This window comes from Orcinus orca, chromosome 13 (genome assembly GCF_937001465.1).
Source record: "Orcinus orca chromosome 13, mOrcOrc1.1, whole genome shotgun sequence".
NCBI lineage: Eukaryota > Metazoa > Chordata > Mammalia > Artiodactyla > Delphinidae > Orcinus > Orcinus orca.
Genome location: NC_064571.1, coordinates 84,698,293 through 84,725,585, shown reverse-complemented (window position 1 = coordinate 84,725,585; position 27,293 = coordinate 84,698,293). Strand labels below are relative to the sequence as shown.

The following is a 27,293-nucleotide window of genomic DNA, read 5'->3' as shown; positions in this document are numbered from 1 at the left end:
CTGCCTCCAAGGGGAATTCCCTTCAAGGAGATTAGATCTAGTTAGCTGGAGGGCTTTTATTTTGCCCTGTGGGACATACAAATTTGGGACCCAGTTTAACTGCTTGGAGCAGTAGGAAAAGAGACTTCACCACTGATCCCCTTTCTCTGCTTTTCTTGGAAAAGAGCTCTAAATCACAGGCTCTTCTCAAAGTGTGGCCCCCGAACAACCGCGTCAGCGTCACCCAGTGATTTGTTAGAAATGTAAATTCTTGGACCCATTCTAACCTTCTGAATCAGAAACTCTGGGGACAGGGCCTGGTAGTCTCTGTTTTAATAAGCCCTCCAGGGGATTCTAATGGATGCTAAAGTTTGAGAACTACTATTGAAAAACTACTTAAAGAACATTGATTTGAAGGGAATACATGATTTGCCTGGCCCCAATGCCCATACATTTATACTGATCCTGCATGTCACTTCCCTGTTTAAATCCTTTAGCAGCATCCATGGTCCTTAGGATAAATTCATAACCCTTACATAGCCTTTAAAGAACCCTACCTACCTAACAATAACAATAAATAAAAATAGCTAACATGTATTTGTTCCACAAATATTCATTGAATACCTACTATACACAGGTGTTGTTCTAGAGTCTAGACGCCTGAAATACAGTTGTGAACCATATATAGATCAAGTCCCAGCTCTCGTGAAGTTTAAGACTAGATGAGCAAATACACAAATAAATTAAAAAACGATCAGACAGTGAAGTGCTGTTCAGGAGATTGAAATAGGATGATGGGGCTTCCCTGGTGGCGCAGTGGTTGGGAGTCCGCCTGCCGATGCAGGGGACACGGGTTCTTGCCCCGGTCCGGGAAGATCCCACATGCCATGGAGTGGCTGGGCCCGTGAGCCATGGCCACTGAGCCTGCGCGTCCGGAGCCTGTGCTCCGCAGAGGGAGAGGCCACAACAGTGAGATGCCCGCGTACCGCAAAAAAAAAAAAAAAAGAAGTAGGATGATGTGATAGAGAATGACCAGATGGCTACTTTAGATAGGTTATTAGGGAAGGCCTCACTGAGAAGGTGGAGTTTAAGCCGCACTCTGACTGAAAATAGAGCCAGCAGCTGAATATCTGAAGTACTCGCATTCCAGGTAGAGGGAGGCTGCTAGTGCCAGGCTCTAACGCAGTTTCAAGCTCTGTGTGATCAAGGAACAGAGGAGGCTGAAGTGATGGGAGTAAGAACTTGAAGGAGGAGTAGGAAGATGTGGACAGGGAGATAATAAACAGGGGCCAGATGTAGGTCTTTGTAAGCCAAGTTAGGAGTTTGGATTTTTTTTTTTTTTTGGAGGTATAGTTCATATACAATACAACTCACCCTTTTAAAGTGTACAAGTCAGTGGTTTTCAGTATATTCACAAGGTTGTGCAACCATCACCTCTATTTCCAGGATATATTCATCACTCCAAAAGGAAACCCCATTCCCACTGGGAGTTTGGCTTTAAGTGTGATAGTAAGCCACTGGAAGATTTTAGCAGGAGACACATAATCTGATTAATGTTTTCAAGATCACTCAGGCAACTGTGAGGAAAGTGGATTCTAGGTAGGCACAGGTGGAAGCAGGGAGACCGGGTGATCTTTTCTATACTTAAAGCAAGAGGGTAGTGGCTTGGGTTAGGGTGGTGGTAATAGAAATGGAATGAGGTGAAGGGGTTCAGGATATGTTTTACAGGTAGAGACAACTTTCCTCTAATGCAGTGCTTCTTAAATTACCTGTAATGAAGAACCAATTTGTTAAATTTCCAGTCTGTCACAGATGAAACTTTTGAAAAGTATAATAATATTATAAACAGAGACAGTGTTTCCAGGGGACGTGCCTGGAGTAGTGGTTTGTTGGTTCGGAGGGTATATGGGATGCTGTTAGTCTGTGCCCATCCCTCCTTCTCTATTCTCTACTTTATTTTTCTTCTTACCATTTTTCCTATCTGACATACTATAAATTTCACTTATTTGTTTTGTCATCTTTCTCTTTTCATTAGAATGTAAACTCCATGGGAACAAGAATATTTTACTATTTTGTTCCCTGCTGTATCCCCCAGCTAGAATAGTGTTGGGTATATAGTACTCAATAAATTTCTGTTGAACAAATGAATGAATTGTAAGTAAGTATGTATGAGTGTTTATTTATATATATGTGCTAGTTTCTTTAAACTCAATAATTTACTCAAAATATTTGATCAGCTACTATGTACCAGACATTGAGATGGAGTGGTGAACAAATGTTCCTTTGTTTAATTGTTCTTCCAGTGACAGGCACCTACCGTGCACTGTCATAGGTACTGGAGACTGAATGGTGGGCAAGGAGGTATTCTAACAAGGAAAACAGGGATCAAGGAAGGTCCCGCTGAAGAAGTGATTTAAGAGATTAATAGGAGCTAATCATGTGAGAGGAACTAGGAATAGGAGGAAGGAATGCCATGTCTGCAAGCCTGGTGGTAAATTGACAAATTAGATAAACACACCTTTTGGAAATATTTTGTCTATTTGGGCAGAAACTTAAGAGATTAGTAATCAACTAAATGTTTTCTCCACACAGGGGTACAGAGAATAATAGATATTTTCAGATTAATTATCCTTACATATATGTAGGATATATGGTATGCTCAACTGATTCTTACCTTGTCTTTGAAATACATTTTTACCTCTTTTGTTTACTTTGCCAAATCAGTACATATCTTTTATTGAAACTCTTTTTAAAAATATAGATTCGTTGAAGAGGAACATATTCCTTATATAAATGCTTTTCAGCATTTTCCAGAAGAGATGAAATTATATGGGCGTGACAAAGGAATCTTTGCTATAGAGGTATGTTATTTTCTTTTTTACTTTGTAGTCACTTACAAGACACAAGAGTAATTTGGTGATTTATATTCCTCTCCTGACTTATGGAGTTTTAAAAAATGTCATCGAGTTTTTGTTCTATTCAAATATGGACATTAGTCATAATTTAATGAAGAGTAGAATTGTTATTTTTTGTTTTCCTTATGTGGCTACATCTAATCCTTTAGGTTACGCAATCCTCAAAATACAGCTATAATGTTAGGTGTGTGCATTGCAAATAGGTGTAGTGTTGAGACTAAAAGTCTTATATAGAGACCTTTAGGTAATTTCAAATTTAAAAAACAGTATTTTTTGTTGTTATTTGCATACTATGTTGCTTTGGAGAGAAGAGATGAAAGTTATTATGTTGTTTCAAGAGGCATATATTTTTTTAATATATTTATTTATTTATTTTTAAATTTTTGGCTGCGTCAGGTCTTAGTTGTGGCACGTAGGATCTTCATTGAGGCATGCGGGATCTTTTGTTGCGGCGCGCAGGCTTCTCTCTAATTGTGGCGTGTGGGTTTTCTCTCTCTAGTTGTGGCGCAGGCTCCAGGGTGCGTGGGCTGTGTAGTTTGTGGCACGCGGGCTCTCTAGTTGAGGCGCATGAGCTCAGTAGTTGCAGCGCATGGGCTTAGTTGTCCCGCAGCATGTGGGATTTTAGTTCACTGAACAGGGATCAGACCCGCATCCCCTGCATTGGAAGGTGGATTCTTTACCACTGGTCCACCAGGGAAGTCCCTCAAGAGGCACTGTTTTAAGTCCTTTGCTTGTGTTAGTCTTCTTCTAGATCTCTTTTCAGCTGTCTCCAATGGCAGCGCTTCTGTCCTTTTAATTATGAGTCTTTATCGCTATTTATAGTACTCAAAGGTTATTTTCCCTGTGCTCTTCATCAGAAGGTTTTCAGTGTACTAAATATTAATATTAAATATTATCCTCCATTTACCCACTTAAGGAATTATTTTCATAGGCTTTCCTAACCTTCACAACCTTCACATTGTTTTCAGTTTAATTCAAGAGACATTTATGATCCTTACTAAACCCCTGCATGAGTATGGTTCACCATCTTCCCAATTTTACATGTGAGTAAACACCTCAGACAGGTAGAATGATTTGCCAAGGTCATGCAGTTGGTAGTCTCAGACTTGGAACTACAGTGCTTTAGGCCTTTTACTCATTGTATGGTCTTTTGTTCTGTTTTTGTACCATCTTACTATTATTTGTCCCATCTAGTCTTAATTTCTTGTTTCTTCTTTTTCTGCCTTTTTTGAATTAAGTTTTTTTTATGATTCCATTTTATCTCTACTATTGATTTATTAACCATACCTCTATTTTTTTAAGAGGTTGTTCTAGAGTTTATAAAATTCATCTTTAACTTACCACAGTCTGCCTCAATAATATACCAGTACATGTATAGTGTAAGACCCTTACAAGAATATATATACTTCCACTTCCCTCCTCCCATCCCTTAGTGTTAAACATTTTATCTTTACCTGTTAGATATTCCACAATGCGTTGGAATTATTTTTGCTTTAAAAAGTTGTTTATCTTTTTAAGAAATTAAAATGAGAAGAACTACTTCATATTTACCCACCTTTTGCCATTTCTGGCACTCTTCCTGTCTGAAAATGTCCTGTAACATTTCTTATAGTACAGATCTGTTGGCAGTGAATTCTTTTGGCACTTTTTGGTCTAAAAATGTCTTTGTTTTGCCTTCATTTTTGAAAAAACATTTTCACTAGTATTGAATTCTGGGTTTGTACTTTTCCTTCAGCACTTTAAAAATGTTTCTTTCTACAGAACTGTCTGATTTCTCTTCTCTTCCCTTCCCTTCCCTTCCTTTCTCTTCCCTTCCCTTCCTTTCTCTTCCCATCTCTTCCTTCCTTCTCTCCTTCCTTCCTTCCAACTACATGTTAGACCACAGCTCACTAAGGCTTCTGTTCTTTTTCTTTTCCTCAGTGTGTTTTGTTTTGGATAGCTTCTACGATGATATCTTCAGATTCACTGATCTTTATTTCTTGAATGTCTAATTTGCTGTTAAACCCATCTAGTAATTTTTTCATTTCAGATTCTGTATTTTTCATTTCTAGAAGTTCCATGTTAGTCTTATCTTTTTCGTTTCCTTCATTATGTTTATGTTTTCTTTTACATCCTCCAGTTTATTGACAATATTTACAGTAGTAGCTCTAAGGCTATCGTCTACTAATTCTGTTATCTCGGTTATTTCTGGGTCTGTTTCTATTGATTGATTTGTCTCCTGATTATGTGCCATATTTTCCTGCTTTGCATTCCTGGTAATTTTGATTGGATGCAGACAGTGTGAATTTTGTGTTGCTGAATACTGGATTTTTGTTCTGGTGTATGATTAGGTAACTTAGATATCAGTTTGATCATTTAGAAGCTTGTTCTTTTAATGGCTGTTCCAGAGCCTATATTGTGAGGCTAAGGAAGCCCCGCTACTAAGGCATGTCCCTTTGGGAGACTCTACCCAGAGCCCCCAGTATTGTGAAGTCTCTCCACTCCAGCTGGGGCCTTATGCAAACTCTGAGAATTGTTTGCATTCATTGGAAAAATCCAGTGATTTTTTTTTTCTCCCCTGGCCTCAGGTTTTTTCTCACACATGCACAGATTGGTACTCAGCCAAAGACTTGAGAGGACCCCTTTGCAGACCTCCAGAGTTCTCTCTCTGCAGTTTTATCCTCATTGGTACTCTGCCTGCAAATTATAGCCACCTCAGCTAACAGGAACTCTAATCTCTCTCTGCTTAACTCAGCAAGACCACTGGGCCCTGTTTCACTCCCTGCTCCCTGCACTACAGCTTGGAGACTGCCTCCAGGCAGTAATCTGGGGCCATTTGTTTCTCTTCTCTCAGCGATTATATAGTCCTGTGCTTCCTGTTACCCGATGCCTAAAACTGTTGTTTCATATATTTTTTCCAGTTCTCTGTTTATCATGGGAAGTAAATTCCCATAGTAGTTTCCCATTGTAGTTAATCCTTTAAGGGCAGAAACAGAATTGTTCTAAATACTCATTTTTAGACATTTAGAAATAGAGTCAATATTCAGATGCTTTTTAGCTGAGTGTTATGAAATACCTGCCTAGTAATCTCTTTTGTTGACTATTTTTAAATTAATCTTGAGTTGAGGGGACAGGGCTATGTAAAATAGGGGAGTGATTTCTTGTAGAGATTTTGATAGAAAGTATAAGCATAAAAATATATGAGATTATGTCTTGGTAACAGTAACTATTGTACTTTACCTTTTTCACTTGTATCTTAGCTTTTTTTAAATAAACTTTTTATTTTGGAATAATTTTAGATTTATAGAAAAGCTGCAAAAATAAAAACATATCCTTTACCCAGATTCAACTATTGTTAATATTTTATTTTATCCTTTGTGCTGTTCTTCCCTATCTATGTATCTATCTATGTAATTCTATTTCTGAATCATTAAGGGTAAGTTACATTTATCATGGCCCATCATTCCTAAATATTTTAGTGTATATTTTCTAAGAGTAGGGATATTCTCTTATATAACTGCAATTTACTTATTAACTTTTTATTTTTCTAGGAGCTGCACAGTATAGATATGCCACAATTTACCTGACTAGTTTTCTATTGATGGAGTTTTGTGTTTGGGGATTAAAGGCTAAAGAAGGCAGCTAGGTAATGAAAAAACAAAACAAAACTGAAAACAATCTGAATGTCTATCAAGGAAAATGGATAAAATGTGACATAATCAGACATGGTATATTAAACAACTATGAAAATGAATCAACTACAGCCACAAGCAACAGGAATGACTCTAAGGAATATTCTGTTTAGTGTAAAAGGCAAGACTAGGAAGCTACATACATATGAAATCACTTTTGTTAAGTTCACAAAAGAAGTTAAGCTAAATATATTTATATAAATATATTTATGTGCGTGATAAAACTATTTTTAAAAAAATAAGTTTATGGTAAGCATAATTCAGGATACTAGTTACCTCTGGAGGGGGAGGCACAGAGGGGGGACTAGAGAAGGAGTACACTGGTAGATGTAACAGTCGGGTTTGTTTGTATATTTCTTGCATCCCTAACTACCCTGAGAGTAGGGATCATGTGTAATGCTTCTATTTTATCATACATAAGACCTAATATATAATCATTATGTATACATGGTAAGAACTCTGTGTTTATTGGTTAAATGATTTGAAATAGCTGAAAAACAGAATTAGTTTAAATGCTTTATTTAGAGAAGATTTCAAATAGATTTGTTGGGGATTTTTTTCCACCTAAGTGGTAAACATCCAGACTGCTTCTTTTGTATTTATTACATAATATACCCAGAGGCTATTCAGTAGTGACATTTGACTGAGAAAATTAAAAAGCATTCCACTGATATTTTAGTGGTAAATGTGTAAGGGATATAACTTCTGCTTATAAGCAAGGACATTTAAAAAGCTGAGTTATGGGTGTGTCAGTATCACTCATGAAAACCAGTGTGTGAGATAAATAATCTTATCAGTTATTTGTACTGTTCACCAATATACTGAAACCAATAGTAAATTACTCTAGTCAGAAAATGTATGTTTGAGGCTACATTGATGATATTTGTTTTAGGAGAATCATACCTCATGTTTGCTGAGTGAAACCAGTGATTTCATGTGAATTGTCTGTGATTTAGTTTGATCCCTTGCCAGTGCCCACCCCTAGTACCCAGCATGCTCAGTCCACTTCTCCCCCTACCTCTGCTTCCCAAGAGAAGGAATGAGAACCAAGGTTTATACTCATCTAAGGAAAACTGAATAATGACAAAGGTTAGCCTGCTACAAAAATGATCACGTAACCCTGCCAAAATCGAATCAAAATTATTTGGGGATTGTCTACTCTTTGGATACCAGCTTTTAACCTCCTTTAGTACAGATATGTGAAATTTGAACATAGGTATTCCACAGTCAGCAGAATATTAGGAGGACAGGCACATCTTAAGAAGGAGGACTCAGATAGGTTTTTCCCAGCTCTGATCCTGGGGCCAAAACGAATAACTGCCTCCTGTTCAGCTGGTCATCAGTTCATAAATTCGTGTTTATTCATAAGGTTTACCTTGGTCTGTGCAAGTCGACAGCATGTTTCTGAAATGACCTCATCCCCAGGACCAAGACTGTATTTCACATAAAATAATGTATTCACCACAAACTTCCAGAAGATTAGACTTTGAACATAAAAGAGTTTTTTTGCTACTGCTGATAGATTTACAACCATTAAGATAATTCCAGCAGACTAAAAATGCGAATTGAACTGTTTTGTGAATCATAAGGCATGTGGAGTTCATTTTATCCTTCCTTCATGGATAATATATTACAGTGCTTTGTCATTTCTTCTGACATTTTTATTCCTTGTTAATTTTCCTTTGCAATAGGAAGTCTTATTTTAAGTTTGGGTTAACAGGTGCATGTAGCATTAGCTTTTTCTCAGCTGAATCTTTGCTTCAAAACAACACTAAGAATAAGTAAGGGTGAGGCACTGTACTTTTTTTTTTTTAATAGCAAAGCAGGAAGTTCACCTCTGACAGGGTATTGTAATCAGGTTTATCACAAGAGCCTGCTGTTGTGTAACAGAAACTCTAGCTTGTCCTTACCTGTCTTAAGGCATTGCTTCATGAAGGAAAATAAACTCACTGGAATATTTGTGAAATTCAATAAAATGCTTTCCCAAGCACTCTGTTTTTAATGCATGCTAGAACAATTTATTATAGCCTTGTGGTCTTCTAAAAACCATATTAGCCTTGTGATTTCTTAGTATTATAATTAAATGAATCTATAGCACTCTAGAAGCCCTATGTGTCACATTTACTATACCTTTTAGACACATCCTCAGCCATGTCTAGTATTCCCATGTCCATATTCCCTTCCTCCCCTCCCCCACTTTTTCAAGAAAAATGGAGACGGTTTGGGATGTCTTCAAATGACTGTTTACTTAATTGACAGGCAGCTTTTCTTCATTGTATGCTTTGCCTTTGCTTACAAAAGTGCATTCACTATTCCATAGTATGTTGAAACTTTTAAGTGGAAACAGCTTTTCATTAACAAAGGAAGCATTTTCTTTCCTCCTTCCATGTCTTAGCTTTCTCTACTAAGTCTTGGCTTCTTCAGCAGCTGTACCTCCACCAGAAATGAAAAAAGGTGCAATTGTTCTAGGAGATGGTGATGAAGATAATGCCAGTGGGGTTTTGTGTGTGTGGGCTGCTGGGGACTGTTTTTCTTCTGTGTTTGGTTTGGTTTTGTTTTTGTTATTCCAGAAAGTTGAGCACACCTTAAAAACAAATCAAAGGGAAGGGGGAAAAAAGCTTTAAAGACCCTTAAACCATTATCCTGTGTGAACTGTTTCTTTCCATTAAATTGTTCTGTTAATATTTAAGTGGGCCCCTCTGTCCCACTAACAACAAATCTGACAAAACTCACTTTACAACATAGGGTAATGGAATACAGAGCACGGAGTACTGATGTGGTTTGTTTCTTCTAACAAGCGGCCATAAGAGTTTGAGCCTTCCTGCCATTACCCTGACTTAAGAGCAAAGTTCAGGAGAGGAGGCAGGTGTGCAAATTAAGTTTTAGTATTTCCAGCCATCTCCTTTTTCTGAGTTGTGATTCCCAACTCCCGGTAGGTAGCTGTTTCATTTTCCGTATTTATTTAATTTATTTTTAAAGTAAATTTATTTATTTAATTCATTTATTTGGCTGCGTTGGGTCTTGGTTGCTGCGCGCGGGCTTCCTCTAGTTGCGGAGAGCGGGGGCTGCTCTTCGTTGCGGTGCGCGGGCTCAGTAGTTGTGGCTCCAGGGCTCTAGAGCGCAGGCTCAGTAGTTGTGGCACATGGGTTTAGTTGCTCCGTGGCATGTGGGACCTTCCTGGACCAGGGCTCGAACCCATGTCCCCTGCACTGGCAGGAGGATTCTTAACCACTGCACCACGAGGGAGGTCCGTGTTCTAATTTAAAGATAACCTCCTCCTCCTTTTTCTGCCTCTGCCTCTTCTGCTGCTTTATTTTTGAGTCAAGTTTCTGAAGTGTAGTGCTGATTTGAAGCATCCGTTACTTCTAGCAAAAATCTTTCAGTTCATCTGGTAGAATAAACTAAAAATCTATTCTTTTTCAGGGATACCATCTCCATATGGAGTACCAAATAGTCAAATTGCTGCTTGAACCAAGGTTGGGCCTAGACACACTTACCTCTATTACAGATAGAATTTATTCTGCCGATGACTTAACACACAGTAGGGATACTTCTATCTTTTCAGCCTTGATTTTCTTTATTTTTACGTATTTTAAAACCCACAGACCAATTTCTTAACAGTTAATATGTAACATACATGTTATTCTGCCATGGTCCTTGACAGTAATTCTAAATCCTCTCAAGAATTAGTCATTTCATCATCCCTCACTAGACTCAGCAAGAAGTAATAAAGAGGAAACTGGAAATTCATTCCAAAGTCCATCTCCAGTATTTTGAATGTTGATCAACAGCATCCTCTCTGAATGAGTAAAAAGAAAAGATGTAATGCTGGTTCAGCCAGACCCACTGAGTGGCACTTTGCCATGATGATTCACTTTGCCTTGGAGCAATCTTACACCCTTTGTGAAACTAGGTCCCGTCAGTTGAAGGAAGAAAAAGACTCCTCCAGAGCTGTCAGTCACTCTTCCAGCCTCTCCAAATGACTGTCTTGTGGGGTCAAGGTTTGATAGATAACACCCTGAGTCTTCAAACTCAGATTTTTTCACCATCTTACTCTGTAGGCCGTGTGTAGCTCTTGGGATTGTTTGTGCAATCTTTGTTACAGTAATAATCTAACAGGTTTGAAATCTACCTGAGGGAAATTAAGGCGAGTGTAATGATAACAGGTGTTCTCAGTTTCCCTCACTCCCACTCCCTTCCAGAATTACTACTGCCAGACAACATGAATAGAAACCAGCTGATGTGTTCTTTTGTTCCTGGCTTCCCACAGCGTCTCAACCATCCCTGGAATTTGTGGGTGTGCTTCTCTTGGCAAGCTTGTGAAGTAAAACCATCTGAGGGGCTCTTCCAGGCTACGAGAAAAATGAGGTTGAGAGCCACTTCATTTTATTTTATTATTATTATTTTTTTTGCACAAGAATATTGTGGAGAGCTTGTTTAAACTATAGACTCCTAGTCCTAGTGTCAGGGATGGATTTATTAAGTCTGGTGTGGGATCTAGGAATATTTTATGCAAGCACCTTGCAAGTGGTACTGATAGAAATGGTGCTTTGAGCAGTACAGACTAGTTTTCTTATCTCTGCCTCTGTCATTCTTTTGTTATTACATCTTATTCCACAAAAAATTTGAGGTAAAAAGTAGACTAATTAGGGCTTCCCTGGTGGCGCAGTGGTTGAGAGTCCGCCTGTCGATGCAGGGGACATGGGTTCGTGCCCCGGCCCGGGAAGATCCCACATGCCGCAGAGCGCCTGGGCCCGTGAGCCATGGCCGCTGAGCCTGCGCGTCCGGAGCCTGTGCTCCACAACGGGAGAGGCCACAACAGTGAGAGGCCCGCGTAGCACAAAAAAAAAAAAAGTAGACTAATTAGCAGATAACCAAAAACCAGTATAAAACAAAGTGCTATTATACCTTAACTAAATATGCAAAGTTTTAAACAGGATTCTGGTAGTCCTCTTATTCTACTCTGATGTATTACATCAGAGATTCCCCACGCCAAATGAAAATACAAAGACCCAGCAGCTTCTATGAGACCCTTTCCTTGGGTGTGTTCTGTACATGCATGCATTTTCTAAAAGTCAAAGTAAGACTATTCTAACGCAGTCATTAAATGTTCACTGTAATTATTATATATCCATGTTTTGCAATCTTGTCAAAATTAGAGCCTGATTCACCTCTCCAGGCTAAGGACAATGGGACAGAAAGAAAAATGTGACACTGTGATCATATTCTCTAAAACAATGCTGTGTAACAGTACCCCCAGCCTTCTGCGCAAGGTTGGATACTTTGCTGAGCTAGTGGTTCAAGAGTGGCCTGCCTTGGTTGGAATAGGAGCAGATGTCTAGGGAGATTAGTCCATAGCCAGCCCTGTAGGGACAACTGGGCCACCACTTCAAGTGATGTCCGTGGCGGAAGGGAGTGGATGTTATTGTGGGTGTTTTAGCTTACCAGATTCCTTTTCATTAATGACCTTGCAATTACTTGTCATGAATTTATCATCCATTAAATTGGTTTTTTGAGATGGTTATTTTTCAGAGGCGAACATTCACTGCTCTAGTGTTTGTTTTGTTTGCAGATAAAAGTACTTAATTTCATCTCCTACCTTCATTATTTGAAAGGATTAGGGTTGCCATAAATCTTGTCAGTAATGTTAATTGTTTTAACTTGAAAAGATGCTTCAGATTTTGTGCGAAATGCAGCAGATGTCTAAATAAGTTAATTTTATAAAGAAAAAAGAGCTTTTGCCAAAAGTCACTGAGAATATATGTTTTCCTTTTTTCTCTTTTAAATTCACAGATTAGAATACAATTAATAGTATTTTAGCGTACAAGTAGAATTACTGTATCTCAACATTTAAAAAAAGACTTGAAAGGGCACATTGCTATTTTGGATTGACAGAAATTTACTTTGTATTCTTCAGCTACAGATTAATCATATGTTAATAATATAGCTAATTGAAAGCCTTTTTTTTCCTGATAAAACTGGAGTTTAGACATTGAAATAGTGGTATCAAAATAAATACAATACAAAGAAGGTTGTAACCTCAGGCAAAGTAAAATCAGGCATAGTTAACACTTTGATTGTTTTCTATAAGCATACTCTTTTTAAAAAATATTTGTTTATTTATTTATTGGCTGCATCGGGTCTTAGTTGTGGCCCGCGGGATCTTTTGTTGCAGTGCACAGGCTCATTAGTTGCGGTGTGCGGGCTCTCTATTTGTGGCACGTGGACTTAGTTGCCCCACGGCGTGCTGGATCTTAGTCCCCAGACTAGGGATCGAACCAGCTTCCCCTGCATTGCAAGACGGATTCTTAACCACTGAACCACCAGGGAAGTCCCTATAAGCATAGTCTTGTACCATTATAAAGCATTTCCTTGTGCTTTATAATTGCATATGAGCTGAATGTACCAAAGAAACATTTAACAGAGAAATATTCATTCCTTCAGTTGGCTTCCAAACACCTTCACACATTTAGAAAATGGGCAAGACATGACATAATGGTATTATTGGCACAAATTGTTGGGAAACAGATTTTTCCTTAGAATAAGGAAGAACTTTTTAATGATTAAACCCATTAAAAATGGAATAGACTACCTTCAGGGAAGGTATTGAGTTCCCATCACTGGAGATTTACAAGAAGGGCTAGACATATACCTGCTGGGGATTTTGTAAAGTTAGACCATATACTTTTAAAGGTCTTTCCAACTCTGAATTTGCCAATTAGATTATTTCTCCTACAAGGTGATGTATGAAGTGATTCTGTTACACAAAATAGTTTATTGAGCTGATATTATCTTTCTCTCTTACCACTTTTTTTTTTTAAATAGGCATACATACAGAAAAGTGAACATATCACAAATGTACCCAACCTGATGAATTTTCATAACCTGAACCAGCCCCGAGATCAGGAAACAACCTTAGCACCCTAGGAGCTCCACCCTTATGCTCACTTGCAGTCATTACCTCCACGACTCCAAGAGTAATCAATCACTCTCCTGACTTCTAACCGTGTAGACTAGAAGCTCGGTGCTGAGTTGCTGAGTTTTGTACTTTACATACATGGAGTCATTCTCTTTTGCATCTGGCTTCTTTTAACATTATGTTTTGAAGATTCATTCATACTGTTGCATGTAGAGCATTCATTTCTTTGCTGTATAATGTTCCACTGTGAGACTGTATCAAAATTTACTAGATAGTTATTCTTGTACTTACTCTCTTGGTGATGGCATTTGGGTAGTTTCTAGCTTGGGACTTTCACAAATAGTGTTATGAACATTCTAGTGCATGTCTTTTCATGGACATGCATGCACATTTCTGTTGGGTATATGTAGCTAGAGCTGCTTTGCTGTAGAATATGTCCACACTCAACTTTAACAGATACTGCCAAACAGGTTTCCAGAATGTTTGTATTCAGGCCTAGTTTTAATGGGGTCCTGCCGTATCGGAAATGTTAGTTTTTTTGAAATCCCGTAAGCCTTAAAAAAAAAATCTTGCTTGTAGTACTCGATAACTTTCTATCTTATCCTATAGTTATTTTTGTACACTGATCCCTTTTCTAGAGTATAAACTCCTTGAAGAGATTGCTTTATTCATCTTTATATTTCCCAAAGTATCTTGCATAGAATAGACTCTAAATTTAATATTTTTATGTGAGTGGATGAGTAAATGAGGAAAAATTATATGTAGTATTAATAAGAAGAATGTTTGGAAATTGCAGAAATATAAGTAGCATACCCAATAAACTACAAGGGTGATCTTAAAGTGAACAGAATTAATTTATTAATATTAGCTCATAGATTTTCCTGAATTCTATAAGATACTCTTATAGGCTATTAATGTGGGAAAATAGAAGTTTGAATTGCACATTTTTATCTATTAGACTTAAACCCTGGTGTCATCTCTCACATAGAAGCATGTGACTATTATGTAACACTGAGCTAAATCTGTTAGCTATGAATTTGAAGATTGGCGAGAGGGTGCTGGTGAAGGAGGGTGAGAGGGAAGTCGTGCTTTGGAGTGATTATGACGACATTGTAACTCCAGTTGGGTTGCAGCTGTATACCAGATTCTTCCATGATTGGCAAGAAGGAATGATTTCACTCTACCATGGGTAAGGCCAGTAAGAGTTTTATGAGCCAGATAGAATTTTAATTGACCACTATTACTGTTGAAAACTGCTTAGTGAGGATATTTGGGATTTATGGGCGTTTCCCCTTTATGCTTTTCTCTACATTCCAAATTTTATTCAATGAATACATATTACTTTTATTTTTTTGTTTTTTATTTTAAAAACTTTTTTTTAATTTATTTTATTTTTTGGCTGCGTTGGGTCATTGTTGCTGCGCCTGGGCTTTCTCTAGTTGCAGTGAGCGGGGGCTACTCTTCGTTGTGGTGCATGGGCTTCTTATTGCGGTGGCTTCTCTTGTTGCAGAGCATGGGCTCCGGACACACGGGCTCAGTAGCTGTGGCACTCGGGCTCAGTAGTTGTGACTCACGGGTTCTAGAGCTCAGGCTCAGTCGTCGTGGCTCGCAGGCTCAGTCGTTGTGGCACACGGGCTTAGTTGCTCCGTGGCATGAGGGATCTTCCCAGACCAGGGCTCGAACCCATGTCCCCTTCATTGGCAGGCAGATTCTTAACTACTGCACCACCAGGGAAGTCCCCATATTACTTTTAAAATCAGAAAGTAGTTTTTAAAATAATTTGTGTTGTAAAAATTGCTACCTTGACTATCTCTTTCATTCCAGTCTTGGCCTAACTATGAAGATATCTATAAAAAAGTAATTGAAGTTGCCACATTTTTAGATTTGCCACGTTTTCCAGACATAACTGAAGACTGCTATCTTCATCCAAACATCTTGTGTATGAAATACTTGATGGAAGTCAATCTCCCTGGTAAGTGTGTGGTGTATATAATGAACAAGCTTTGACTTACTAAATTGTTATGAACAATATATTGCATCTTCTCAAATCAGAAACTATTAGAGTCACCTGACAGGGTCCATAGTAACATGAAGCTTAATTTTAAAATCCTTTCTTAAAATATTTTGGACCATTTAAAATGGATAAAAGGACACTGTTCAGAAATAATTAGTTCTATTTTGGTGTGAGGGATTTTGAGAGAATATGTTCGGTTTTTACAGTAAATTTGCTGAGTACAAGTAAAGTAACACGTGTTTCAGTATGTGTTATTAATTACCTAGGCACCCACTCCCCCCAGAAAAGCAGCACTTCTTCATTTGCATGAAGCGTGATTATTACATAAAGAATTCTAATTTTAAAAATCCCAGAAGTTAATCTATGGTAACATTTTTGTTGTTCGCTAATATATTGCTATTTCCAGTCCCTAAAAGAAATGGAGTTCCAAGTCTGGTAGGATGAAACACAGAATGTGAAGACAGCCTTACTAGCTGTTGTTCACAATATACCAAGACACAGGTAACCCGAATGGAATCTGCCGATGGAATCCATTCTTGAATTTCTTGCTAAACTAGAAATGTGAGAAATGCAGGATTTCTATTCTTAACAGAAAATACAAACATGGTGTGACTATATTATTGCTTAAGCAATATAAAAAATGTGATTGAATGTATTTTTAATAGGGGAGGAAAATACATATGTTATATGAAAAAAGCAATATGTAAAACTGTATGTATGGTATAATTTTAACTATAAACATAAACATAAATTGGAGTATCATATATACGCAAATGTAAATATTAAGTCTATACTTTTAAAATATTTTTTTAAAAAGGAAAAAATAATTTAAACTTTTCAAATACATTTATTTATTTGTTTGTTTGTTTGTTTATTTATTTATTTTGCGGTACGTGGGCCTCTCTCTGCTGTGGCCTCTCCCATTGCGGAGCACAGGCTCCGGACGCACAGGCTCAGCGGCCATGGCTCATGGGCCTAGCCGCTCCGCGGTATGTGGGACCTTCCCGGACAGGGGCACGAACCCGTGTCCCCTGCATCGGCAGGCAGACTCTCAACCACTGCGCCACCAGGGAAGCCCCAAATACATCATTTATTAAGCTAAGGAATGTACATCTCTGGTTAAGATTTCAGAAGTCACTAGCCATTTGATTAAGATTCCAGAATTTGGGGACTTCCCTGGTGGCGCAGTGTTAAGAATCCGCCTGCCAATGCAGGGGACACGGGTTTGAGCCCTGGTCCGGGAAGATCCCACATGCCACGGAGCAGCTGGGCCCTTGCTCCACAACTACTGAGCCTGTGCTCTAGAGCCCATGCGCCACAACTACTGAGCCTGCGTGCCACAACTACTGAGCCCGCGTGCCTAGAGCCCGTGCTCCACAACAGAGAAGCCACCGCAATGAGGAGCCTGCACACTGCAACGAAGAGTAGCCCCTGCTCGCCGCAACTAGAGAAGTGCTGTGCGCAGCAACGAAGACCCAACGCAGCAGCCAAAAATAAATAAATAAATAAATTTTTTTTAAAAAAGACTCCAGAATTTGTAGTCTGATTTCTGCGCTTTGGCATGTTACATAGATCAGATTATTGTTTTGGATTTTGGTGTTTTTCATTTACTTTTTTGATGGTTCTTTCAAAATATGGAAAGCTCCTGTGTTCTCTCGTATACTCCAAAATCCTGAGCTTATAATGGGAATGCTAAGATATGGAAGGAATACAAGGAATTACCAACGCGTAACTGACACGGGCTGGGTTATGGAAAGTGTCTAGCTCACATAGTTGCTGTTGGACAGAGATGAGGGTGGCAGTATTTTCTGACCACTGTGTGTGATATAATACTATTTCTTACCTAAGTCTTCCTGAGAGTAACAAGTAGAATTAAAACCATTATAATAGGCAGAGAGACACTACTAGCATCTGATATGTTAAGTGCCTTTTTGGAGACTGTATTAAAAAAAAGAACCAGGATAGAGAAATTTTACTTCTCACAAACTGTTCAATAGAAATAATTTGAAATATAGAAAAAAAATTATACACAAATGTTATTGACCTCCTTATTTATACTGAAAAATTAGAAATAAATATCCAACAGAAAGGTAATGGTTAAGTAAACAATGTTATGTATATTCGGTGGAACATTATGCAGCTTTTAAAATCATGTTTGTGAAGAGTATATAAAACATGGCAAATGTTTATGTTATAATAAAAATGAAATGGGCCAAATTATAAAATTATATATAAGCATAGCTACATAAAATTAAAATATTCACTAAAATATTAGAAATAAATATACCAAAATATTGAAGTGCTATTTCTAAGCCATGGCAATGCCTTTTTTCCTTTCTTCTACCTTTATGTATCTTGTAAATGTCCTGTACTGAGTTTGTATTACTTAATTGTGGGGGGGAAACAACACACAAAATAGATCGACAGACTAACATGTAATAGTCCCTGCACCTTAGGATTTTGTTTTTTTTCATTAATTTATTTATTTTGGCTGCATTGGGTCTTTGTTGCTGCTCGCGGGCTTTCTCTAGTTGCGGCAAGTAGGGGCTATTCTTCATTGCTGTGCGTGGGCTTCTCATTGCAGTGGCTTCTCTTGTTGTGGAGCACGGGCTCTAGGCACACAGGCTTCAGTAGTTGTGGCTGTCAGGCTTAGTAGTGGCTCACGGACTCTAGTGCGCAGGCTCAGTAGTTGTGGCGCACGGGCTTAGTTGCTCCGTGGCATGTGGGATCTTCCCAGACCAGGGCTCGAACCCGTGTCCCCTGCATTGGTAGGCGGATTCTTAACCACTGCACCACCAGGGAAGTCCCTGCACCTTAAGATTTATATTGTAAAATGTGTCATTGATTGACAAAGCCCCCATAAGATTATAAGAAGACCTCTAGAATATTGCCATTTTCAAAATTTAAAGTTTGCTCTCTATAGTACTATCAGTTCTATGGTGCTGTTGATCAAAAAGAAGAAACCCATGTATTTGGCCCTTTCCCGGAAAGCTAAAAGTGGTTTTAAGCATACTGGGGCAACAGATGCCCCTCCTCAGTGCCTTTATGTATGACAGTGTCGTCTCTGGAACTTGGTAGAAAGGTTTTAGCAAGCATGTCACACACACCCTTACTGAGTAAGCACTGCCTCTTTGATGGCTTTGAGTGAACTCCAAACACATTTCTTAGTATTGTCCCTCATACTGGGACTGAGGAGCCTGCCAGAGAGAATTTCTGGCAGCTTTCACAATCAGTATATAATTTGTGGGGAACTTTATTACAGAGTTTCCAAAGTGCCCCATCTATATTGCCTCATTTGTGAAGGTGGGAAGGGTGGGCAGGTGGGTATTCTCACTTATAGATGAAACATAGGCAAACTGAGTGACGCCTGGCTGGTAGATGGCTGAGTACATACTTAAATCCAGCCGTCCCATTCCAGAGCTAGTGTTCTTTCCACATAATGCTCCAGTTCAGAATCCTGTACTGCTTAGTTTTTCTCTGCTGTCCTGGCTTCCTTCCTCATAATTTCTTCCACTTGCTTTTTTATTACTCTGTACTTTTGGCATAAGAGAAAGTTTCAAGATAATTAATTTTAAATAAATTGGGGAGACAGTTTTCAAGAAATGCCATTCTTTATAGTAATAATTCTATATATAATAATATATACTATATATAATACTATATACTATATATGGTAATATATATGCTGTGTGTAATATTGTATATACTACTATAAAATTAAAGTATTGTATACTACATTAAGAGAATAGAATCAATAGGATATAATGACTGAATGCGTGTAGGAGATTCAATACAATACGATTTATTATGCTCTTATAAATAATAGCCATTCTACTTGAATTTAATTAAAATAGAATATGGTACATCCTGGGTACTTAAATTAGTGAGTAAAGAAATTTGCTCAGTAATTTAGAGTTTTCAAAGTATATTCACTTGTACTATCTTATTTAATGTTTATCCTCACCATAACCCATTTTACAAATTAAAAAACTGAGGTTAGGTGACTCTAATTTGGAGTCACAAAGCTAATGATTAGAAAGCCTAAATACATAAGCCATAGATTTTCTGGCTCCAAGTCCCACATTATTCAGCCTTGAATAATAGATGCAGTCTGTGCTGAGCATGTAGTTTCTTTGGGAAAGCAGTGCAGCTGGTGAGATGCACATCAGGCTTCCAGTGTGCTAGCCAGGCTTCCTGCTGGTGAGTGAGTGCATTTTTAGAGAAGCTCTTGGTCTTACAGGAGAGTTAGTTTCAGGTAAATGCAAATTGCTGTAGAAACACAGACAAGAAACATGGATGAAACAATAGAAAAACGATGTGTGGCTGTGCATTAGGTGGCAAGATGTGTCCTATAAATAGCAGATGTTTGGGGAAGTCAAAATAGGAGAAGATACTCCTTGCTAGCGTTCAACCATTAATTTTTCTATACAAATATCATTTCTTGGTTGATTTTATTTACAAAATGTATGTCTCAGAGTTCTAGCATAGTATCATATTTTAAGATAAACTTATCTCACAGATATACACATTAGTATAGTCTAGTTAGCCAAAGAATTTAATTCACATTTTACTCTTTTATTCTTCAACAGATGAAATGCATGATTTAACCTGCCACGTGGTAAAAGTGACTGGAATGGGAGAAGTGGATTTTCTAACATTCGATCCTATAGCTAAAAAGGCAAAAGCTGTTAAATATGATGTACAAGCTGTAGCTGTCATTGTGGTGGTATTGAAACTGCTCTTTTTATTGGATGACAATTTAGAATGGTAAGTGTATGTCAATTTTATGAGGAGAAAATTGTATTGCTTTTACCTAATTATTCAGAGTAAAGGAATCCATATGCTATATCTCAGTAGAAAATAGAGACTCTCAGGTGTTAATAGAACATTGACTAGTAGCAACAGTTACTTCGTACATAATATTTTGACTCAGCTAGTTGTGAGAGATTTCATTTTCCCTTAGTGGGTTGTTTGGATCATGTTTTCTTCCTATTTTTAGGTAGATACACGTGTTTCTCATTGCTCTACTGATTCCTGGGTTTTAAATCATCATACAAAATCCTAAAGAGTCATTTAGCACTTCATCTGTATACCTTTAGGCTTCTGGCACTATGTGTCTTCAAAGATTATTTTGGAAAGTAAAAGAATCTTAAAATGCCAACAGAGTGGCAGTATTTATAGTGTCTCCTTCCCTGTTTCAGTGATAGCTTCTCCATTAAAAGTTGGCATCAGTTTCAAGTACTGTTCTATACGTTTCCTTCAGAAGAATTCAAAATATAACTGTCTTCCAATAAATGATTTCTAAATAAATTGATTTTTTTATTTGTATCTCCAGGTCTTTGTCTAATATTGCTGAGAAATATAATGAAAAGAATGAAGAAGGTACTTACTTTTTTTATGAATCAAATTCAAAGAGATTGTAAATGGTGGATTAAAAGATACAATAAACGCAGGGAAGAAACTTTGAGAAGTATACACATACACATATATGTACACATATATACAAATTGTACCTTGTACCAGAATGTTTTATATGTATAATTATTTAATTATATCTCAAGGCTACTAAAAAACCTCAGTGACTTCCTGCTGTGTGTAAAGGCCAGCCTGCCTTTTCGTTCCCAGCTCCTACTCACTAGCCATACTAGACCGTGAACTTACTGGCAGCTTTGTGAGTGTACCGTCTATTCCAGTGCCTTCAGCCTTTGCTCACATTGGTCCTTCTACCTGAAGTGTTCCTTCCTTCTTCCCCCCAACTCCTTCTGTCCCTGGCAAGTCCATCTTCATGCTTCAAGACGCAACGTAAATGCCCTCTTCGGCCTCTCTTCACACCTACTCCCCAGCTCACCTCTTCCCAAACCAGAACCGATGACCCTGCCACAGCCACTCCTGTCCAGACTTCTCTTAGTTGTTTAAAACACTGAATTGTAACTAGCGGACTAAGCATTTCTATCCCTGTTAGGCTGCCAGTATTTGTAAAGTGCCTGGAGTATCTGCCTCATAGTGACGGCTATGTAAGTGACAGACAGGCAGACAAGTAGGTAGATTGCAAGCTTCTAGAGGGAGCGGCCATATCTTTTTTACTTTCTTTTTTTTAATGTATCTTTAATATTTAGCAGAGTGACTGGCCTAATATCCACTTAATAAAGTGTGGTAAATGCATGAATTCTTACATTCAATTCCAGTTTCTTAATGTTCTCACTAGGATTTATGTTCATTGTTTAATTTTTAATTTCAGCTTTTTTGAGGTATAATTGACATATAAAATTGTAAGATATTTAAAGTGTACATTGTAGCAATTTGATGTGTTTGCATTGTGAAAGGATTCCCATGAAGTCAATTAACACATCCATCACCTCTCCTATTTACCTTTTTGTGTGTGTGAGAATATTTACGTTCTCTCTTAGTGCATGTCAGGTGTACAATACAGTATTACCAACTATAGTCACCATGTTTTACATTAGAGCTTATTCATCTTACAGCTGAAAGTTTGTCTCCTTGTACCAATCTCGCCCTCTTTCCCGCACCCCTCAGCCCCTGGCAGCCCCTTTTTTACTCTATTTCTATGAGTCTGACTTTTTTTTTAGGAGTCCACACATGTTCGTTGGTTCTAGGAGCTTAGGTTTAATGGTGGCATTAGTTTGTGTGTTCTTTCCAGAATGCGTGCAGCATACTTCTTTCTGCACATTGCTTCATGTTGGCTCCTACATAGAGTAAAAGGTTGGACAAGATGTTTTCTGATGTTAAAGGGCCTTCATGGACTGTGCAGACATTTAGAGTAAAGGGTGCTTTGACATATTGTCTTCCCGTGACCCTCAAAATAAACCTACAGTGTCAGCAGGGCAGGGATTGTGGTCCCCATTCTCTCTGCTCCCTAGCTGTCCACTGTCCCCCTGCCTTCCCACATTACTGATGAGGAGTTTAAGAAGTTGTGACTCACTTAAGGTTAAAGAACCTTGTGTTCTATTAATTGTTATAGTTTTCCTTCTTCCTTATAGCTCTTCTGGTAGTTGCCTGTCCTCTGTGGCTCTGTTGCTCTGTGGTCTACAAGGCCATAAGTAATGATTATATTGGCCAGTTGAAAGATTTTTAACTAGACATTGAAGGTAGACTGTCTTCATTAAAGAATATATAAGAAATTCAGCCTCTCACTCAGCCATCCTCCTCCTGCCAGCCTGCCTTTCTTCAGACTTCCTCGCTCTCTAAGCCTCTTTCCTGCTTTACCTTGAATTTCATTTTTCTCCTCCCTACTCTTCCCATCTCCCCACATGGATTGAAGAAAAGAGTGAGGAGTGTAGTTTTATGCTTGACTATATATTCAGTTCTGTTGTCTATCTCACCCTGACGTCTTGAACACACACTCACTCCACCTGTCCAATGCAATCCACTTTCTTACTTATCTCCAGAGTCTTTGGATTTGGATTAGGATTAGGAAGAACAGAAATAGGATCTGATGAAACTAGAAGTCTGGTGCCATTGCACACATCTAGCCATCGTTTGTCCCTTAATTCATGTATTCCTAGACGGATTGGAGCACCACCCTGTGCCAGGCACTGTGCTGGGATCTGGGTCAGGAGGAAGAGGCCTGATTGTGTAGTCTTCTACATAAACAATATATGTCTTCTGTTCTCAGGGGGGTGATAGTCAAATCTAGGAGAAACAGACATTTTTGGTTTTGGTATAATTTAGCTAGGGCCACAGTACAGGTAGGAACTCAGAGAAGGGAGTGACGGCAGAGTACTCAGCAGTGGTGTTAGAGCATGGATACAGCAGCACCTCCCTCCGTAGTCTCCAAGGGCTGGTATATAAATGCTGAGTCACATCAGTGAGTGAAGACTCAGAGGAACAGTGTGTGTTATAATAATGTGACATATTTGGTTAATAATCATGGATTTCATTTCTTTCAGATAAGCCATGGTTTGATTTCAGAAAATGGTACCAAGTTATGAAGAAAGCTGTTGATGAAAAAAAACAAAAATGGGAGGAAGCCAGGGCAAAGTATGTTATCTCTTCTAGTTTTAGATTTACCTACTTTATTTTCAAGTCTGTTACTTTACATTTGAAAGCTGAAGTTTCATCAGTTTAGACTCACCAGCATTGTGACATTTTTTCTAGAACTATTGACCCATCTATCCAAATTAACTTTTTTCTTCTTTCTATTACTATTAACTAAACTAATAATGTCCTTTTTTATTAATGTCCTTCTTCTGATCCGGGATCCAATCCAGGGTACCATATTGTACTTAGTCATCAACTGTTTATGATTCGCATGACTCTCTTCTGCATTTCTGATATTCCTCCCTCTTTCCTTTCTCAAAGTGGATCATCTCCCACCTATGCTTCCCAATATTACAAAGATTACAAATGTCAGCCTGTGACATATGTAATTGGAATGTTCCCCCCAAATAAAGTTCCCTATAAAAATCAAAACAAAGGAAAGCAGAAAGAAAGTAGTATACTTAATTCAGTCAGTCTCACTGTTTGACTTTGAGCTCTCGTTCTGATGTAGGTCCATTGTGGTAAAGTGGAAAGAGCGTAGCGTTAGAGACAGTGCAGGGCTTGACTCCTGATTGTATTACAGCCAGCTGTTTGACTGTGGGCAAAGGACTTAAGTTCTTAGCCTCAGTGCACTAAAACATAGTTAGCTCATAAATTTTCAGAGACACTATCTTATGTAATATAGGGTACCTTGCTATAGATCTCTGATTTGAACGGTTTTATATCTATTCTTAGAACTTGGAGTCTCTGTGAGACTTTGAAGAAAAAGTTAACATCTCTCTAGTTTATGTAAATTTACAGTAGTACTCATTTGATCAAGTAATTTTATATCCCTTGAGAAAAGTCAATGTTCCTCAAATTAGTTAAAATGATAATTCATTCAGCTCCAGTTTCCTCATCAATAAAATAGGGCTAGAAATGCCTGCTTTATACTCTAACAACTAAATTTCAGTTTTTGCAGGTAGAATTAGATTATTTTTCCTCTAAATTTAAGAGAGCATTTAAACAGAGCAACAGACTTATAGGGATGAATAAAGTGCTGTGGGAGAGAGGATCCTTGCCAAAAAGGGGAGAAGGTGAGCAGTTTCTTCCTGTTCAGGTTGGATAATGATGAGGGAGAAGAGGTGGGAGGTGAACTTCTGAAAGCCGCGGGCCCCCGGGGAACTGGGTGGGCCCTTCCTCTTCCTTGTTGGAGAAGTCATTGGATCTCAGCAGGTATAAGAGTAGCAGCAAGAACGGAAGGTTATCCTGTGTTTTTAGGTTGTCCTGGAGAATCAGCCATTGGACCTTCATTTTGGGGGCCAGCTGGGGTTGTCTTGACCGATACTGCGAGGCTAGGTATTCAGGGGCCATGCCGCTTGGGCGTCTCAGTAGTGAATAGGCATTCATGAACTCAAACTGGGCAACAGCTTACACTTCAAACATAGCTATTAGAGCCCAAACTCATGTTGCAGTGCTACAATCAGTTGCACATCTAAGACTTCCTGACTTTTAGCTACTTTATGGGAGAATTTAGTGACCAAAGAAAGTACATCTAGTATCAAAATGGCATTTTCCAGACAGACACCAGGCCCCAGGGAGGAGCTTGTCCAGGGGATCCATTACCAAGATCCTTCATAGAGTATGTGCTTTGGGCTGAGTGAGATAACTTATGTAAGTCACTACTGACTGATGTGTGGGCACAGAGCCCCAGTGCGTGCTGATTACCTGTTTTACCCTACCCCACCTCCATTGTTGACGTAAATTTCTAATTTTCCTCTCTGTTCTTCTGGACATCATCTTCCATATTGTCAGATAGAAGTTACTAAGCATGGGTCCCTATGCATGGGATTATGAAAAACACTAATAAACAGTAGTTGAAAGCCTAAAAACCCCTTTAGAGACTGCTTTGATGACTTCCAGTTTCCATGGAGATGTTGAGAAGAACATGGAGGAAAATTTCAAAGCACTTGCCGAAAATCTTTGCAGCCTTTTAGGTTAGGCAAAAATTTTCTTAGATATGATACCAAAAGCATGATTCATAAAAGAAAAAAAAAGATAAATTAGACTTCATCAGAAGAAAGAATTTCTGTTCTTCAAAAGATGCCGTTAAGAGAAGCTACAGGTTGGGAGAAAATATGTGTGAATCACATATCTGATAAAAGATTTGCATCTAGAATATATGAAGAATTCTCATACAGTAAGAAAACAAACAATTCAGGTTTTTAAATGGGCAAAAGATCAAGTTCACACAAAAATCTATATATGAATATATGTAGATATATATACTTCATTCACAGTGGCCAAAAACTGGCAACAACCCAGATGCCCTTCAGCTGGCAAACAGATAAACAGTAGCATATCTGTAAAATGGAATACTATTCAGCAGTAAAAAGGAACAAACTTCTGATACATCCAGAAATATGAGTGAATCATAAATACAGTATGCTAATGAAAGACTCAAAAGGTTACATATGGTCTAATTTCATTTATATGACATTCTGGAAAAGGCTAAACTATAGGGATAGAAAAACAGATCCGTGGTTGTCTGAGATAAGTTCAGCTGTGGGTATGGAGAGGGGTTGACTGACTGTCAAGAGGCATGAGAGATTTTTGGAGTGTGGAACTGTTCTGTAGATTAATCGTGGTGGTTACACAACTGTATGTGTTTATCCAAACTAGTGGAACTGTGCACTGAACAGGGTCAGTTTTACTACATGTAAATTCAACCTTAATTTCTAACAGTGGGGAAACAAGTCACGTGGGGAGACTGGACAAACAAAGCATACAGGGCTTTGTGGCATCCTGGAGAAAATGTTAGGACTTTGTAGTGGACCTCAGTTTTTTGTAGCTTTTATAGTTTTGGGAAGAGGTAAACAAAGTAAAGTAAATTTTTAAAGAAGGACTATCTAAACAGTACTATCATTTTAGATCGCCCACTTATCCCATCTTCTGGGCATATGACCCCAAGGAAGTAAGAGTGCCTCCTTGACTATAGCATAATTGCCACCTGTGTGGGCGTTTATTAGAAATACATAAGAAAATCTATCTAGATCAGGTATTCACGAGGAATTTTTAACAGTGGGTTTATCTAGGAGTGGGATTAGACTGTTTAGGGAACTTCTTTATTATTAAGAGATTTTTTACCTTGAGTATGTTGTCACTTGTTATTTGATAAAATAAATAACAAAAAGATATTTGAAAGAATCACAAATGAGAAGCTCTCTGAATATTTTAAATGTGGTATGGTTCATTAAAATTTAGTTCACCCGTAATTTTCAGGAAGACCATCACCTATTAACCGTGATTACACCTCTACATCAGAAGGTGGGCACTTACAGTTCACTTTGTACAGGTTATCAGAATCAGAAGTACCACTACCTTCATCCTCAGCAGAAGGGCATTTGGCCAAAGACAGGGAGGAACAGTTATTTCTTAGGTGGCTCCACTTTATGAGAGCAGACAGCAAGGGAATTTTATGGTAAGGGAAGCTGTTTCTGCATTGTATTTATTTATTTATTTATTTATTGCGGTACGCGGGCCTCTCACTGTTGTGGCCTCTCCCGTTGCGGAGCACAGGCTCCGGACGCGCAGGCTCAGCGGCCATGGCTCACGGGCCCAGCCGCTCCACGGCATGTGGGATCTTTCTGGACTGGGACACGAACCCGCGTCCCCTGCATCGGCAGGCGGACTCTCAACCACTGCGCCACCAGGGAAGCCCCTGTTTCTGCATTTTGATGTAATTAATCATTTCTTTGGGATCTTATGGCGTCTGGGAGACTTTGGGGAGGAGCATATCTTTCTGTGGCCTTGCTGCC

General features: G+C 38.5%; 1 protein-coding gene across 8 annotated transcripts in view; it reads left to right on the top strand.

The window, feature by feature from the left end:
* The window catches only part of TAF1B (TATA-box binding protein associated factor, RNA polymerase I subunit B), a 59,067-nt gene that overhangs the window by 25,117 nt on the left and 6,657 nt on the right, over positions 1-27,293 (top strand). Inside the window, exons 8-12 of one of the 8 annotated variants that reach the window (XM_004274895.4) lie at positions 2,741-2,840; positions 15,309-15,456; positions 20,088-20,265; positions 20,834-20,880; positions 23,406-23,496. In XM_004274895.4, coding sequence (XP_004274943.1) covers positions 2,741-2,840; positions 15,309-15,456; positions 20,088-20,265; positions 20,834-20,880; positions 23,406-23,496 — 564 coding nt within the window. Of the gene's footprint in view, positions 1-2,740; positions 2,841-6,424; positions 6,520-10,767; positions 10,807-10,835; positions 10,934-14,442; positions 14,674-15,308; positions 15,457-20,087; positions 20,266-20,833; positions 20,881-23,405; positions 23,497-27,293 lie in introns of those variants that run through there. The other 7 variants (XR_007470833.1, XR_007470832.1, XR_007470834.1 and 4 more) reach the window with 7 other exon arrangements.